Consider the following 17,229-nt stretch of genomic DNA (forward strand, 5'->3'; position numbering starts at 1 on the left):
AGGTCAGGGCGTGGTTAAAGAGATTACTGAAATTTTATCTCCAATTTCCAAACCAGCAGAGGAAAACGGTGGAATACAAAATTCGATCTCAATCCATCAGAAAGCAGGAAAAAGACACAAAAACACAGAAAAAGAATGGTCAGCAATAATATAGAATATGTAAGTTCACATATATCAGGAATCATAATAAAAGAAACAAATAAAAATTAACTATTAAAAGATTAGGATAATCAGGGAAGATTACAAAAAACTGAATATCACAAGAGACATAAAACAAATCTGCATAGGAGGGTTTTATGAAAAGGGAGCAAAAAACATAAAAGTTAATGCAAAAATCTTAGCACTCTGAAAAAGAGATTTTTAAGGCAAAAAGCATTAATAAGAATGAAGAGGAACGCTGTCTAATAATAAAAGAAAAAATCCACTGTTATAACAATCGTGGATAGCTTCAAAGTACTTAAAGTAAAACAACAGAACATGGAGGGATTGGTAAATACAAAATCATGGGAGAAGTTAACACATCTCTATACATACCTGACGGAACAAATACAATCTAATTTACTATGGATATAGAAGATTTAAACAACAAAGTTGTGCTTAATAAAGAAGATGTATATGAGGAGAAGCCCGAGCCCAACGAATAGTTCAAATGTACATTATTTTAAAATGACATAGAATATTTACAAATATCGATCACATGGTAGATTCCAAAAGGCTTTAACAAATTTTAAAGAATTGATGAGGTCAGTTCTTCATATTGTTTTCCAGATATTCATTTTCCATTCCTAATTTACTAACAGTATATCTGCATTCTGGAGACATCTAGACAAAATATCATAGTTCATAACTTCCTTTATAACTGGCATGACCACCAGTTTAAGATTTGATGAGTAAGATGAGAGCAGAATATTGTGTGGGAGGGAGGGAACTCTAGGAAAGCTTCACAAAAAGGATAGACCTCTGGGGAAGATATCTTTCGCCCTTCACCATTTCTCCTTTGGGGGCCTGGAACATGGACCAATGGCTGGAGCTCAGCAGGTACCTTGGACAATGACGTGGTTTTGAAAGTGGCTAACTGAAAGATAGAAGAAGTTTCAAAATGCACAGGGCCTAATGTAACCAAAACAACTTTGAAAAGGAGAAACAAAATTGGAGGCCTTATTACCTGATTTCAGGGCTTATTATGAAGCTATAGTTATAAATGGTGTCATACTGACATAAAGATATATAGACATATAGATAAATAGAACAGAAAAGGAAGTCCAGAAAAACACCAAGACTCGTAGGCCAACTGACTTTCAAAAACGATGTGAAAGCAATTAATTTAATGTAGAAAGGATAATCTTTTCAACAAATGGTGCTAGAACAATTAGATATCCATATGCCAAAAAATAAAGAATCCTTACCTTACATCACATGTAAAAATTAACTCAAACTGGATCACAGATCCAAATGCAAGAGCTAAACCATACAACTTCTTGACAAAACGTAAGCTCTTGAGTTAGGCAAAGATTTCTTAAATAAAACCCAAAATTACAGATTATAAAAGAAAAACCTGTTAAATTAGACTTCATCAAAATTTTTAAAATTTCGCTCTTCAACAGATACCGGTAAGAAAATGAAAAGGTAAGCTACAGATTGTAAGACCATAACTAACAAAGAACTTGAATCCAGAATACATAAATAGTGCTTTCATCTAAAAAAATAAAGTGATAACTGAATTGAACATGGGCAAAAGATTTGAATAGACACTTCACCAAATGAGATCTATGGGTGGCAAGTAAGTACATGAAAAGATGCTCAGCATTATTAATCATTAGGAAAATGAACATGAAAACTACAGTGAGATACAATTACATACCCACTAAGGATGGCTAAAATTAAAAACACTAAGAATTAAATTAAAATTAAAAATACCAAGTACCGGTGAGTATGTGAAGCAATTGGAATTTTCAATACATTGCTAGTGGGAATGTAGAAAAGTATAAACCACTTTGAAAAACATTTTGGCAGATTCAGAAAATGTTAAACATGCACTCATGTTCATATGACTCAGTAGTACTAATCCTAGGTATTTATCCAAGAAAAATTAAAGCATGTCCACCCAAATATTGTATAAACATGTCCCTAGTAGTTTTTTTGTAATAGCTCCAAAGTGGAAACAGCTTATTGCCTATCAACAGGACTAGATAAACGATCTGCTGTATATCCATATAATGGACTTCTCAGCAATAAGAATGGAATAACTACTGATACACACAGCCATCTGGATATGTCTCAAAAGCATTAAGCTAAGTGAAGGGAGACAGACATAAATAAACTATATATTGTATGGATTCATTTATATGAAATTCCAGAAAAAAACTAGTGATAAAAACAGATCAGCTGCTGTCAAGAGCCAGAATGGGAAGAGGGAAACAAGGGGACCTTAGTGGGCAATGGAAATGTTCTATGTCGTGATGGTGGTAGTATTTACATGACTATACACATTTGTTAAAACATATCCAGTTGAAGGGTTAAAGTGATGAATTCTATTGTATGTAAATTATATCTCAATAAAGTTGACAAGAAAAGTAAAAACATGCACAATCTATGTAAAGAAAACTATAAAACTTTGTTGAAGGACAGAAAAGTTGACCTAAATAAATGCATAGTTCATTTTCCTTGTAAAAATCTCAATTCTACCCAAATTAATCTGCAAATTCATTATATTTTCAAAGTCCCAATGGAATTGGGGAGGTATTAGGAGAAAGTCTTGATTTGATTCTAAATCCACAGTGAGTGAGCCAGAATTACTGAAAATCTGAAATCTTTTTTTCTGTTGTGCCTCACTGTGCCTTTTATTTTTTTTCTTTGCAACAGAAGATATACTGAGTAGGAACAGCAAAATTTACTGTAAAGTTTGTAATTAAACCAACTGCAATTGGCACTGGAATAGAAATAAACAGAGCAGTGTTTCAGAATCGAGTGCAGGCACAGATCCATGAATACAGGACAGGCACATAAAAGGACATTGCAATTCATGAAGAAAAAAGTGTTGGGGTGATTTCTAGTAATTACTACCTCACATCACTCACAAAGAGGTGAATCCCATGGGAATTACAGATTTAAACATTAAAAAGTATTAAGTACTTAAAATATTCTGGAAGCAAATATAAAGTATTTTTAAAATATTGAGGTGGAAAATATCCTTATAAATTTTATATAAAACCTAGAATCCATATAGGAAAAGCCTGATAGATTTGAATGCACAAAATTTTCATAATTCTCTAGGATGAAATATACAATGACAAACATAAAAAGTCACATCAAGTGAGACAAAATATTAACAACACATATAGGCAAAATTTCATATATATTATATATTAGTATTTCTATTCATATTCGGCTTGGTTACAAAAAAACCCAGGAAACCACCAACATAACAGCAACACTGGCACAATATATACCACGCATTTTTGGAAGAAGAAAAACAAATGACCAAAAACCAATGAAAAATGTTCAACCATAGCAAAAAATTATAGTAATGTAAATTAATGTACTGATTTAAAGTAAGGGAAATGTAACAGTATGAATAGATTTATTTAGGTATATGACAATTTCAAATGTGTTAATAAATGCATAGAAAAAATACATCAAAGTTTACAAAGATATATATTTTTGTGTGTATCAGGAAGATTGGCCCTGAGGAAGACTGTTGTTGAGCTAAAAACCTTGCCAATCTTCCTCTATTTTATGTGGGATGCCACCGCAGCATGGCTTGATGAGCAGTGCTCAGTCCTTGCCCAGGATCCAAACCTGTGGACCCCGGGCTACCAAAGTGGAGCATGTGAACTTAACCACTGTGCCACCAGGTTATTCCCTACAAAGATATTTTTTTTTAAAATCCGAAAAACAAAACTTAAAGATGTGAGTATTCTATGAAACTACAGGGCAAGAGCTCAGGATGGCGGTGTAGGAGGACCTTGAACTCATCCTCTCCTGCAGACACAACAAACTTATAGCTGTGTATGGAATACTTTTCCTCTGAAGAGGACCTGAGAACTAGATGAACAGCACCTCCATGATGGAAAACAAAAGAGATATAATGAGAAGGGTAAGAGAGGCAGAGACATGGCCTCACCTGGGACCCCATCCCAGGCACAGTGACCCACAATTGGGGGGCAACCCCCAAAAACCATGGAAGGCTCACTCAAGGAGTAAAGGGATAGTGTCCCACATCAGGCACCCAGACCCTTGTGACCAGCAACAGAAAGACAAGCCCTCAAAAATGTCTGGTTTTGAAAATCAGTGATGGTTAAGACCAGGAGAACCATAGAATTATAGAAAAATGAGGCCTGCTTGTAAAAGGCTCATGCAGAGATCCACTTAACCTGAGATCCAGCACAAAAGCAATGGTTTGAAAAGTGCCTGGACCATAAAGGAGGGAGACCCACTCACTAAACTGAAAGCAGCTGCTAGAGAGGTAGGACCCTGCTAGGACTTTGTCTGGGGAAGAAAGCACTGGTGGACACCATTTTTGCAACTTCATCATAACTTGCTGTTGCTGGAACCAAGGGTGCCACTTTTGGGCCAACCCTCTACCTACTAGCACCAAAGGGCATGTCCTGCCCATCCCGTACCACAGCTGAGTCACAATTAGACGAAGCAGGTGCATGAGTTCCTCCCGTCTAGCACTGCAGCTGAGCCACAACCTCAACCTCCCAGCATAACAATGGGGTGTAACTGGGCTGGGTGAATGCTGTGTACCCCGCCCACCCTGCACTATAGCCAAGGCCCTACAACAGATGACAGACACATGCAGCCCACAAGAGGGAGGTTCATAGAGTGCCTGGCTCTGGTGATCAAGGGTTACTGTGCTTCTGGGCCACACTGAACATCTATATAAGACTGAAGGCTGTAGCTACTTCACCTAATATATATAGACAAACACAGGGAGACAGGTAAAATGAGGAGACAGAGGAATTTGTTCCAAACCAAAGAACAAGGAAAATCCCCAGAAAAAGACCTTAATGAAACAAAGATAAGCAACATACCTGATAAACAGTTCAAAGTAATGACCATAACGATGCTCCTTGAACTTGGGAGAAGAATGGATGAACACAATGAGAACTTCAACAAAGAGACAGAAAATATAAGAAGGTACCAAACAAAAGTTATTATTAGGGGCTGGCCTTGTGGTGTAGTGGTTAAGTTCACATGCTCCTCTTCAGTGACCTAAGGTTTGCTGGTTCGGATCCCCGGCATGGACCTATACACCGCCCACCAAGCTATGCTGTGATGGCATCCTACATACAAAATAGAGGAAGATTGGCATAGATACTAACTCAGAGACAATCTTCCTCAAGCAAAAAGAGGAAGATTCACAACAGATGGTAGCTCAGGGCCAATCTTCCTCACTTAAAAAAAAGTTATAATTAAACTGAAAAATACACTAGAGGGGCTCAACAGCAGAACAGACAAAATGGAAGCATGAATCAGTGAGCTGGAAGACAAAACAATGGAATTCACCCTGACAGAGCAGCAAAATGAAAAAAGAATTTAAAAAAGTGAGGATACTTTGAGGGACCTGTGGGATGACATCAAGCCAAATAATGTTTGCATTATAAGGGTCTCAGAAGGAAAAGAGAGAGAGAAAGAGCCAGGGAAACTATTTGAAGAAATAATACGTGACAAATTCCCTAATCTGGGAAAACAGACACCCAGATCCAGGAAGCCCAGAGAGTTCCAAAGAAGACAAACCCAAAGAGAAACATATCAAGACACATTATAATCAAAATAGTAAAAGTTAAGGATAAAGAGAGAATCTTAAAAGCAGCAAGAGAAAAACAATTTACTATGTACAAGGGAAATCCCATAAGGCTATTAGCAGATTTTTCAGAAAAAACTTTACAGGCCAGAAGGGAATAGGATTATGTATTCAAAGTGCTGAAAGGAAAAAAACTCCCAACCAAGAATTCTCTACCAGGTAAGGTTATCACTTAGAATTGAAGGAGAGATTAAAAGTTTTCCAGACAAACAAAAGCTAAAGGAGTTCATCACCACTGAACCAACCTTACAAGAAATGTTAAAGGGACTTCTCTAAGCTAAAAAGAAAAGGAACTAATTAATAATACAAAAACATAGAAAAGTAAAAATCTCACTGGAAAAGGTAAATAAATAATAAAAGTAGTGGGTCAATCACTTATAAACCAAGTTTGAAGACTGAAGGACAAAAACAAAATTAACTAAAATTACAATAATTAAAGGATACACAAAATAAAAAGATGTAAAATGTGTCATCAAAAATATAAAAACAGAAGAGGAAAGTAAAAATGTAAACTTTTAGGATGTGTTCAAGTTTAAGCTGTTATCAACTTAATAGAGACTGTTATACACACAGGATGGTGCATGTGAACCTCATGGTAATCACAAAGAATAAACTTACAGTAAATACACAAAAGAAAAAAAGAAAGATGTCTAAACGTAACACTAAAGAAAACCATCAAACCACAAGGGAAGAGAGAAAGAGAAGGAAGGAACAGAGGGGAACCACAAAAACAGCCAGAAAGCAATGAACAAAATGGTAATAAATACACTCATCAATAATTACTTTAAATGTAAATGGACTGAATTCTCCAATCAAAAGAAATAAGGTGGCTGAATGGATAAAAAAACAAGACCCATCTATATGCCACCTGCAAGAAACTCATTTCAGACCAAAAGACACACACAGACTGAAAGTGAAGGGATAGAAAAAGATATACCATGAAAATGGAAATGAAAAGAAAGCTTGGATAGCAATACTTATATCAGACAAAATAGACTTTAAAACAAAAACTGTAACAAAAGACAAAGAAGGATGTTACATAAGGATAAAGGGGCCAATCCAACAAGAGGATATAATATGTGTAAATATTTATTCACTCAACATAGGAGCACTAAAATATATAAAGCAATTATTTACAGACGTAAAGGGAGAAATTGACAGCAACACAATAATAAAAGAGGTCTTTAATACCCCATTTACATCAATGGCTAGATCATCCAGACAGAAAATCAACAAGGAAACATTGGCCTCAAATGACACATTACACTAGATCAACTTAATTGATATATACAGAACATTCCATCCCAAAAGAGCAGAATACATATTCATTTCAAATGCACATGGAACATTCTCCAGGATAGATCACATGTTGGGCCAGAAAACAAGTGTGAATAAATTTTAAAAGACTGAAATCTTATCAAGCATCTTTTCCAACCAGAATGATGTAAAACTAGAAATCAATTTCAAGAAGAAAACTAGAAAAAACACAAACATATGGAGACTAAACAACAGGCTATTAAACAACCCATGGATCAATGAAGAAATCAAAGAATAAATCAAATGATAAGGGAAACACAATGTTCCAAAATCTTTGGGATGCAGCAAAGGTTGTACTAAGAGGGAAGTTCATAGCAATACAGGCCTACTTCAAGAAAGGAGAAAAATCTCAAAACGATCTTACTTTACATCTAAAGTAACCAGAAAAAAGGGAACAAAAAAGGCCCAAAGTGAATAGAAGGAAGAAAATAATTAAGATCAGAGTGGAAATAAATGAAATAGAGACTAAAAAGAAAAAAAAAGAAAAAAGTCAATGAAACAAAGAACTGGTTCTTTGAAAAGATAAACAAAATCATTAAACTTTTAACCAAATTTATCAAGAAAAAAAGGGAGAGGGCCTAAATAAATAAAATCAGAAATAAAAGAGAAGTGAAAATCAATACCACAAAAATACAAAAGATCATAAGAGAATAGTATGAACAATTATACACCAATAAATGAGACAACCTAGAAGAAATGGATAAATTCCTAGAAACTTACAATCTTTTATGATTGAATCATGAAGAAATAGAAAATATGAATAGACCAATTACTAGTAAAGAAATTGAATCAGTAACCAAAAAACTTCCAACAAACAAAAGTCTAGGACCAGATGGCTTCACAGGTAAATTCTACCAAATATCTAAAGAAGAGTTAATACCTATTCTAAAATTATTCCAGAAAATCAAAGAAGGAACTTTTCCATACTCATTTTATGGGCCAGTATTACCCTGATACCAAACCAAAGACACTATAAAAAAAGAAAATTATGGGCAATATCCCTGATGAAGGTAGATTCAAAAATCCTTAACAAAATATTAGCAAACTGAATTCAACAATAGATTAAAAGGATTACACATCATAATCAAGTAGGATTTATTTTGGGAAGCAAGGATGGTTCAACATCTGCAAATCAATCAACATGATACACCACATTTACAAAATGAAGGGTAAAAATCATATGGTCATCTCATTAGATGTAGAAAAACCATTTAACAAAATTCAACACCCATTTATGATAAAAGCTTTCAACAAAGTGAGCATAGAGGAAATGTACCTTAATATAATAAAGGCCATATATGACAAACCAATAGCTAACAACATGCTTAATGGTGAAAAGCTGAAAGCTTTTCCTCCAAGATCAGGAACAAGACAAAGATGACCACTCTCACCACTTTTATTCAATGCAGTATTGGAAGTCTTAGCCATAGCAATTAGGCAAGAAAAAGAAATAAAAGGCATCTAAATTGATAAGGAAGAAGTAAAAAGGAAGAAGTAAAACCATTTGCAGATGACATGATAGTATATATAGAAAACTCTAAAGACTCCACCAAAAAACTATTAGAACTAATAAATGAATTCAGTAAAGTTGCAGGATACAAAATTAATATACAGAAATCAGTTGCATTTCTACACACTAATATTGACCTATGAGAAAGAGAAATTAAGAAAACAAGCCCATGCAATTGCTTCAAAAAGAATAAAATACCTAAGAATAAATTTAACCAAGGAAGTATAAGACTTGTACTCTGAAAACTAGAAGACATTGATAAAAGAAATTGAAGATGACACAAATAAATGGAAAGACCTATCATGTTCATGGATTAGAAGAATTAATATTGTTAAAATGTCCATACTATCTAAAGCAATCTACAGATTTAATGCAATCCCTATCAAAATATCATTGGCCTTTTTCACAGAATTAGAACAAATAATCTTAAAATTTGTATGAAACTACAAAAAAAATAGTTTCTCAATCTTGAGAAAGAAGAACAAAGCTGGAGGTATCACTCTCCTTAATTTCAAACTGTAAAGTTATAGTAACCAAAACACTATGGCATTGGTTCAAAAACAGACATACAGATCAACACAACAGAATAGAGCACCCAGAAATTAATCCATGATTATATGGTAAATTAACCCAGACAATGAAGGCAAGAATACACAATGGGGAAAACATAGTCTCTTCAATAAATGGTGTGGGAAAAACTGGACAGCTGCACACAAAGGAATAAAACTCGACCACTATATTACACCATATAAAAAAACAAATCCAAAATGGATTAAAGACTTGAATGTAAGACCTGAAACCATAAAACTCCTAGAAGAAAACATAGGCAGTAAGCTCTTTGATATCAGTTTCAGCAATAGCTTTTTGGATCTGTCTGCTCAGGCAAGGGTGACAAAAGAAAAAATGAACCAATGAGACTACATCAAACTAAAAAGCTTTTGCATAGCAAAGGAAATAATCAACAAAAGGAAAAGGCAACCTACTGAATGGGAAAAGATAATTGCAAATGATATATCTGATAAGGGATTAATATCCAAAATACATAAGGAACTCATACAACTCAATATCAAAAAAGACAAACAATCCAATTAGAAAATGGTCAGAGGACCTGAATAGATATTTTTCCAAAGAAGACATACAAATGACCAACTGGCATATGAAAAGATGCTCAACATCACTTATCAGGCAAATGCAAATCAAAACCACAATGAGATATCATCTCACACCTGTCAGAATGGCTATCATCATGAAGACAAGAAATAAGTGTCAGTGAGGACATGGAAGAAAGAGAGCCCTCATTTACTGTTGGTAGGAATGCAAATTGGTGCAGCCACTGGAATACAGTGCGGAGGTTCTTCAAAAAATTAAAAATAGAACTACCATACGACCCATCAATTCCACTTCTGGGTATTTATCCAAAGAACACCAAAACACTAATTTAAAAAGATCTATGCACCCCTATGTTCAATGCAGCATTATTTACAATAGCCAAGATATGGAAACAACCTAAGTGTCCATCAGTGGGTGATGGATAAAGAAGATGTGAGATACACGCACACACACACACAGGAATACTACTTAGCTATAAAAAAGAATGAAATTGTGCCATTTGTGACAACATGGATTGACCTTGAGGGCATTATGCTAAACAAAATAAGTTAGACAGCGAAAGACAAATATCACATGATTTCACTCATATGTGGAATCTAGAAACAAAACAAATGAACAAACAAAATAAAACAAAAACAAACTCATAGACACAGAGAACAGATCAGTGGTTACCAGAGGGGAAGGGGATTGGGGAATGGGTGAAATGACTCAAGAGAGTCAATGGTATGGTGATGGATGGTAACTAGGCTTGTAGTGGCGATCACTTTGTAGCGTATACAGACGTCAAATTAGAAAGCTGTACACCTTAAACTTACACAATAAAAAAGAAAGGGAAAATATAAATTTCTATTTTAAAATATGTAATCTAATAATATAAAGGGGATTTTATTTTCTTTTTAGTCTTATGAAAGATACTAGTTCTCTATTGCAGTTGTAATAAATTACCATACATTTTGTGGCTTAAAACAACACAAATTTATTATCTTACAGTTCTGAAGGTCAGAAATCTGACACAGGTCTCACTAGTCTAAAACTGAGGTGTCCACAGGACCTTCTTCCTTTCTGGAGGCTGTAGGGGATAATTTCTTTACCTCTTCCAACTTCTGAAGGTTGCCCGTGTTTCTAGGCTCATTGTCCCCTGCCTTCATCTTCAAAGTCAGTCCCATTGCATCTCTGATCATTATTTCATAGTCACATATCCATCTCTCTACAGCGGGAAAGGTTTTCTGTTTTTAAGGACCCATGTGTTTTGATTGGGGCCACCTGGATAACCAGGATAATCCCCTTATCTCAAGAGCCTTAAGTTAATCACATCCTTAAAGTCTCTTTTGCCATGTCAAGTCACTGATTCCAGATTCCAGGGATCAGGACATGCATGTCTGCTTCTGTTGGCATAAAATTCTCAAGAATCTTGTAGATCTCCCATGTCTGTCATGGGATTTGCTCTATCAGACAAGAGGCTCCTCCACAGATCTTTTCTATATAATCATTTATCTATTTTTGGCTTCTGGTGTGCTGGCTGAAGGGATCTATGAGTCACATAGTTAATCTCCTCAAAGAACCTTTTATGTGACTGAATACTCTGACCTCTTGCTATTTCCACGGAACTAGCAAAAAGTTGTAAAACCCATTCTTGGTCACTTCTACAGAGCATACTTTCCTGACAGTGAATCTCCTAATTTCAGCATCTTTTGTAACCTGAATAGGCTAAGAATTTTCCAAATTATCAATTCCTGATTCCTTTTTGTTTAGCAGTTCTTTCCTCTCTCATTTTACTCTAAGCAGCAAAAAGAAACCAGCTGCACTTTCATGGCTTTGCTTAGAAATCTCCTTAGCTATATATATCCAGAGAGTTCTGCTTTCCACATATCTGCAAGACAGAATTTTGCCAAGCTTTGTCACTATATGACTAAGATCCCCTTCCTCTAGTTTCCAAAATATGTCTATTTCTGAGCACTCCCTCACCAGTCACACTTTCAGCCTCCGTATTTCTACTATTTAGGATGATTTATGTGTTCTCTAAAACAATATAAGTTTTCTCTACTTCATTCTTCACCTCTTTCTGAGTCCTCTCTAGCAGTCTTTGTCATCCACCTTTCTACTAACAAAATGGTCAATCTAGGCTTTTGCTATCATTCTACTCAAGACTCTTCCAGCCTCTGCCCACTGCCCAAAGACACTTCCACACTTTCAGGAATGTGAATTCCTATATTGCTTCCACAACAATTTACTACAAACTGAGTAGCTTAAAACAACACAAATTTCTCTTATAGTAAGAATTCTGACATGGGTCTCACAGGGCTAGAATCAACCTTTTAGTAGACCTTGATTCCTTTCTGGAGGCTGTAGGGGAGTATAAATTTCCTTGCTTTTTCTGCTTCTAAAGGTTACCCACGCTCCCTAGTCCCTTCCTCCATCTTCAGAGCCAACAATATTTCATCTCTCTGATGATTCTTCCCTAGTCATTTCTCCTCTCTCCACACCCAAGGCAGGTTCTCCACTTTTTAAGGCCTATGGGAGTATATTGGGCCCACCCAGATAATCCAGGATAATCTCCCCCATCTCAAGGTCCCTAGTTTAATTACATCTGTAAAGTCTGTTTTGCTGTGTAAGATAACAGATTCCAGATTCCAGGGATACAGACACTTTTGGGGGACCATCATTCTGCCTACTGCAGCATTGTAAATAATGATGATGAAAGTCTGGCATTAAAAAATTCATTTCTAACATCAAAAGCAAGTAAAATATTATTTACTCTTACTTCTTTGCCTCGTGGATTTTCCTAAAGTAAAGTTGTTTCCAGGATTCACGGTATCTAGAAAACAACAGGTAGTGGTGAGGAAACAGAAATGAATGAGTAAAAGTTACAACTCTGAGGATGATTACTATTGCAGAAGGCTTGAGTCTGCAAAGATGTTTGATTTATTGTTTCTCTCTTCCTTCTAAAGGAACCGAAAATCTACTGAATTGAGAACTACTTTCAGAGTGGGCCCTGGGTCTTCCTTTATTTCTCAATGGAACTTTGAAAAACACTGTTAAATACATACCTATGTTTTTCAGTTTATTCAATGATAGGAACAAGTATCCTACCCTGTTTAGGTCTTAAGATTTTTGTGAGGATTAAATAAGATCTTATGTGCAAAAGTTTGCAAGAAATCACTATATAAACCAATGACATGCTGGAGGACATCCATCAGAAATACGTGCTGGGTTAAGAATAGTTGATCTGAAGTACCTCCTTCTGACAATTTAGAGGCAGAATCAGTTGTCTTTTGAGGCCTTGATAACATTGTGACAAAATGACACTACTCTCTACTAGCAAAAGTATACTTGGCTTTCCTGGGTTCCATAGAATATTGAGTGTGACCAGGATGGAAATCACTGTGTAAAAATAAGGCTTTGTTATTAATACGATGATAGTAAACTGGACACTGCCATTTTAAGAGTGTATTTCTACTACTTCATCCATATAATAATCAACAGGGCCCATTTGGTTAAACGTTACTTTATAATGATCTCCTGCCTGCCTCTAGTTCCCAAAAGGGTCAGATCAAGAAAATGCAGAGAATGGGATTCTAGCATAGACTGGATCCATTCCCTGTCAAAGTGTGCTCAGAGTCAAGTACAGCAGGAAACGAGAGCTCTGATTTCAGACTCCCGACATCTTGTAGCCGGGGACCTGTGACTCTCACCTTCATAACTGGTCCATTCCCTGTTGGTGAGCTGCCTGATGTTCTCCTTGAAAACTGCCCACCTACCACACACATACCCAGAGTCTGTGATATCTGCTGAACCACCCCCACCCCAAGATCCTTGGGTGGCCTTACCCATCATGTCAGATGCGTGGCTATTTTTAGTCTTTGCTTCTTGGCCTCTTGGTACACCTTTTGAAAAACACATGACACAGGAACAATTCTCATTTTCAGGTCCTGGTAGCCCCGCTCTTCAATTGTAATTTGTAAAGAACTTTCAGTTGCGCTATCTGCCCTTCAATGATCCTTTCTCCCAACGTTACTGATTCTCCCATCCCCACTCCTACAACAAAGGACGGCTCTATCTCTGCAATAACTTGCTCTTTTGTTGTTCCTCATTGCCTCTGTCCTTTCCTTTCAATCCATATTTTCTCTTTTATCCTTTTCTTTTTGCCAAAATAATGTATTTTTGTTTTCTATTTTTTCTTGACCTACTTCTCCTTGTAGATGACAATATTTTTTACAGAATTTTGTATGTAATTCTTTGTGGTGATGTTCTTTTCCAGACATATTATTTATTATATTTATGTATATATATTTGTATATATAGAATTCAATTCTTAAAATAATTTTTGTGGAATATTCCATATAAATACAATAATAGAATAACTTTTATGGGTAATTTTCCAAATGTTAGAATATAGAAAATTAACAGTTCTTTTCACTCACTCAACAAGTATTTGCCAAACTTTTCTCATGTGCCAGGTGCTGAGATGGGTGCTGATAACAATGTAGGGCACAAGACTACTGAAGTGTTGGTGTTTGTCAATCTTATGAACAAATGAGGAGTTGACACATAAATGAGTGAATATATTGAAACATGAAGAATGTTAGGATACAGATTGTACAGGATACTCTGGCGGGCATAAGGCAGGAAGAACTAGCCTTGTTTGGGATGAGGGATCTCTTCCAGAGGATGTACGATGGAAGCAGAAGTTAGCCAGATTAGGAAGGAAGGGAGCCAAGACGATAGTTCTAAATAGATGGAGAAGCATGTGCAAAGGTCTACATTCAGCAAATGCAAGTAACCAAAAGGAGTTTAGCATGTCTGAACACAGAGTGAGGGAGTGAGCGGCAATGATGAGGATGGAGAAAGAGGCAGGAGCCCCAAGCTAGCTGGCTTTGGAGATCGCACAAGGGAGAATCAACTTAATAATAAAGGAAATTTAAAGGCATTGTATTTTACGTAGGAAGTAGTACAAACATATTTGCATTTTTGAAAGACCAATTTAGCTAAATCACTTAGAATACAACCGGTGGGAGCAAGTTAGAAGGAGGGCAAATAGGAGCCTGGAGCTCTAGTTAAAGTGAGAAGTGATCTAGACATGGATTAAAGTGAGAGCAATGGGAATGGAGATAAATGGACAGATTGGAGACACTTAAAAAGAAGTATTGATGGAGTTAGATGACAGGTAGGGTATATTAATTGAGAAGATGGTGGTGTCATGGATGACTCTGAGAATTTCAACTTGAAAGAATGAGACAATTAACAGTGTGTTTTAGAGATACGGAACACCGGAGGAGCAGATTCTGGTTTTAGGGGAAAAGATGATGTGCTTGGTTTTAGAAGTGTTGAGTTGGAAGCTTTTAGGAGACATCTACATAAATGGATAAGGCTAGGACCTTCAGAATCGTGGACAGAGGTCTTTCTGACACTTAAAACAATGAGTTTAGTCTCTTGGAGGACAGGGCTGAGCTGGAGATGCATGTTTAGGAACCATTAGGTTGTGTATGGTGATTGAAGGCATAAGAGTGGATAAAATGCCTGGGGTGAGGTCTCTTGTAATCTGGGTGAGTTACAGGGGCCACTTTGACTCCTGGGGACAACTTACCCTGAAAACTCACTGCTACTGTGAATAACAACCTTGTGACAAAGTTGCTTTTGTCTCAGGATATTTTTCACATTCCACAATTTCTCCATCTCTCTCCTCTCTCCCTTTTACACTGTCCCCTCTCTTTACCATTTTTTCCTCATCTTTTAACTCTTTCTCTACATAGTTCTCTTTGTGCCTCATCTTTACTCCTCCCCATTTATTACCCCTTGTACATATCTCATTCTCATCTATTGTCTGTGCTTCTCTCTCTGGACCTAGTTTTAGTATTGAAGTAATCTCCCTTCTACTATCACTTCCCTTTCTATTTTCTCTTTGCTTCTAGTCTGTTTCTTTCAATCTTATCTTGATCTTTGGGGTTTTTTTTTTCACAATTACAATCTTTGGCTTTATCTATATTTTCTTCATCTCACAGATTAACACTTTCATCACCACCAAATGCCTGCTCTTTTGACACTGACCACACTATTGACCATTATTACATTTGCCAGTTCTCTGGGAGCTTTCTACATTGCAGGGCTGTAAGTCAGTCATGGAATTTATTACCATGTTTCTGGTACAACTTCTGAGAGCTATCTTGAAAATCATCGCTCTTCCCAGCCTTGGGATATCTGGATTCCATGTCCCCTGGAAAAACCTGACACTTACTCAGAGAGCTTTTCATTTGGAGACCTCAGCCTACCTTCTCCATTCTTTCTCCTTACATTATCCACTCAGTGTCACCGCCCTCCATTCAGGAGCCCAGCTCTTCTTTCTCTTTTGGCTCCCTCAAACCTGTTGAAAGCAGCCTGAGTCTGTGCACAAGTCTCTGTCTGTGTATATGAGTGTGTGTTCATTTGTGTGTGCATGTATGTGCAATGTTGTGAGAGAATGGTAGGGAAAACAAAGAAGAGCTTTTCTTCTGTGCAGACAGAAAACCAAAGAACTAATAATTGGCTTCTCATAATCATATCATATTTGACTTCTTGTGTCATAATTGACTTCTTCATCATATGCTAATAGGCTGGCATCTCTTTTGATTTTTTCCTCTATTCTTTTTTCTTCCTCTATTCATTTGAAGAGCTTTGAATTCACAGAACTTTGAAAGGAAATGACAGCCTATAGACAGTGACTGGGGAACACACTTCAATGTGATCTTGCTGAACTATGTTCACAGCTCAGATGAACTCAGAGAAAAATACATCCACCCTCCTAACTACACCTCACATCCAACAGAGGTTCACTCTGTCTCTTTGTATCTCACTACATCTCATTCTCCTTAATTCTCACTTTTCAGCTTACTGTTCTGCCTTATACATCTTATCTTTATTGCTTTGATTCTGTGAGCTTCTCTCTGCCCAATTTCTCTTGTATCCTGTGTTGCTTTCTCTCTTTTCATCAGTGTTGCTCATAATCTCTGTTCCTCTTTATTTCTGTGTTCATTCCTTTTTGCCCTGTCTTTCTAGGTATTTCATATACCATTTAGCTGGCTCCACTCCTACTCTCTTTGTTTCTTTGTGATTTTCATTTTTCCTGCTCCATTAAGATCCATACCTATATCTATACCCATATCTCTATATATCTATATATCTATGCAAGTTTTCTTGCATTAGACACTGATACATTGCATATGAATATATCAGTTTCCTTGTATCTTCTCGTTGAACTTTGATCATGTGACACAGCTCTTATGCTCCTGCCTATTACATATAATAGTCACCCACCATGAGACATCTGAGCTGCTTGTTTCTATTGTTCCTTCAGTTTTTCGACCCTTGCATATTAGTACCTCTATTTCCTCAACTCAAAATGGGGGTAGTGATTGTTCGCCTGTCTGTCTTAAGGGATTTTTTTGATGATGAAAAAAGAACTTATTTGCCAAAGCACTCTGAAATAAAACAATGTAATCTTACTACATGG

The 17,229-nt window shown here is 36.3% G+C and overlaps 1 protein-coding gene across 2 annotated transcripts in view; it reads right to left on the reverse strand.

The window, feature by feature from the left end:
• LOC106827879 (nuclear body protein SP140-like protein) overlaps positions 1-17,229 on the reverse strand; it is a 61,645-nt gene that overhangs the window by 14,263 nt on the left and 30,153 nt on the right. For both annotated transcript variants that reach the window (XM_044751233.2, XM_014836038.3), the window contains exons 7-8: positions 13,574-13,630; positions 12,508-12,561 (exon numbers count right to left, since the gene is read on the reverse strand). In XM_044751233.2, the coding sequence (XP_044607168.1) occupies positions 12,508-12,561; positions 13,574-13,630 (111 nt within the window). The remainder of the gene's footprint in view (positions 1-12,507; positions 12,562-13,573; positions 13,631-17,229) is intronic.

Source organism: Equus asinus, chromosome 19 (assembly GCF_041296235.1).
Source record: "Equus asinus isolate D_3611 breed Donkey chromosome 19, EquAss-T2T_v2, whole genome shotgun sequence".
Taxonomy (NCBI): Eukaryota; Metazoa; Chordata; class Mammalia; order Perissodactyla; family Equidae; genus Equus; species Equus asinus.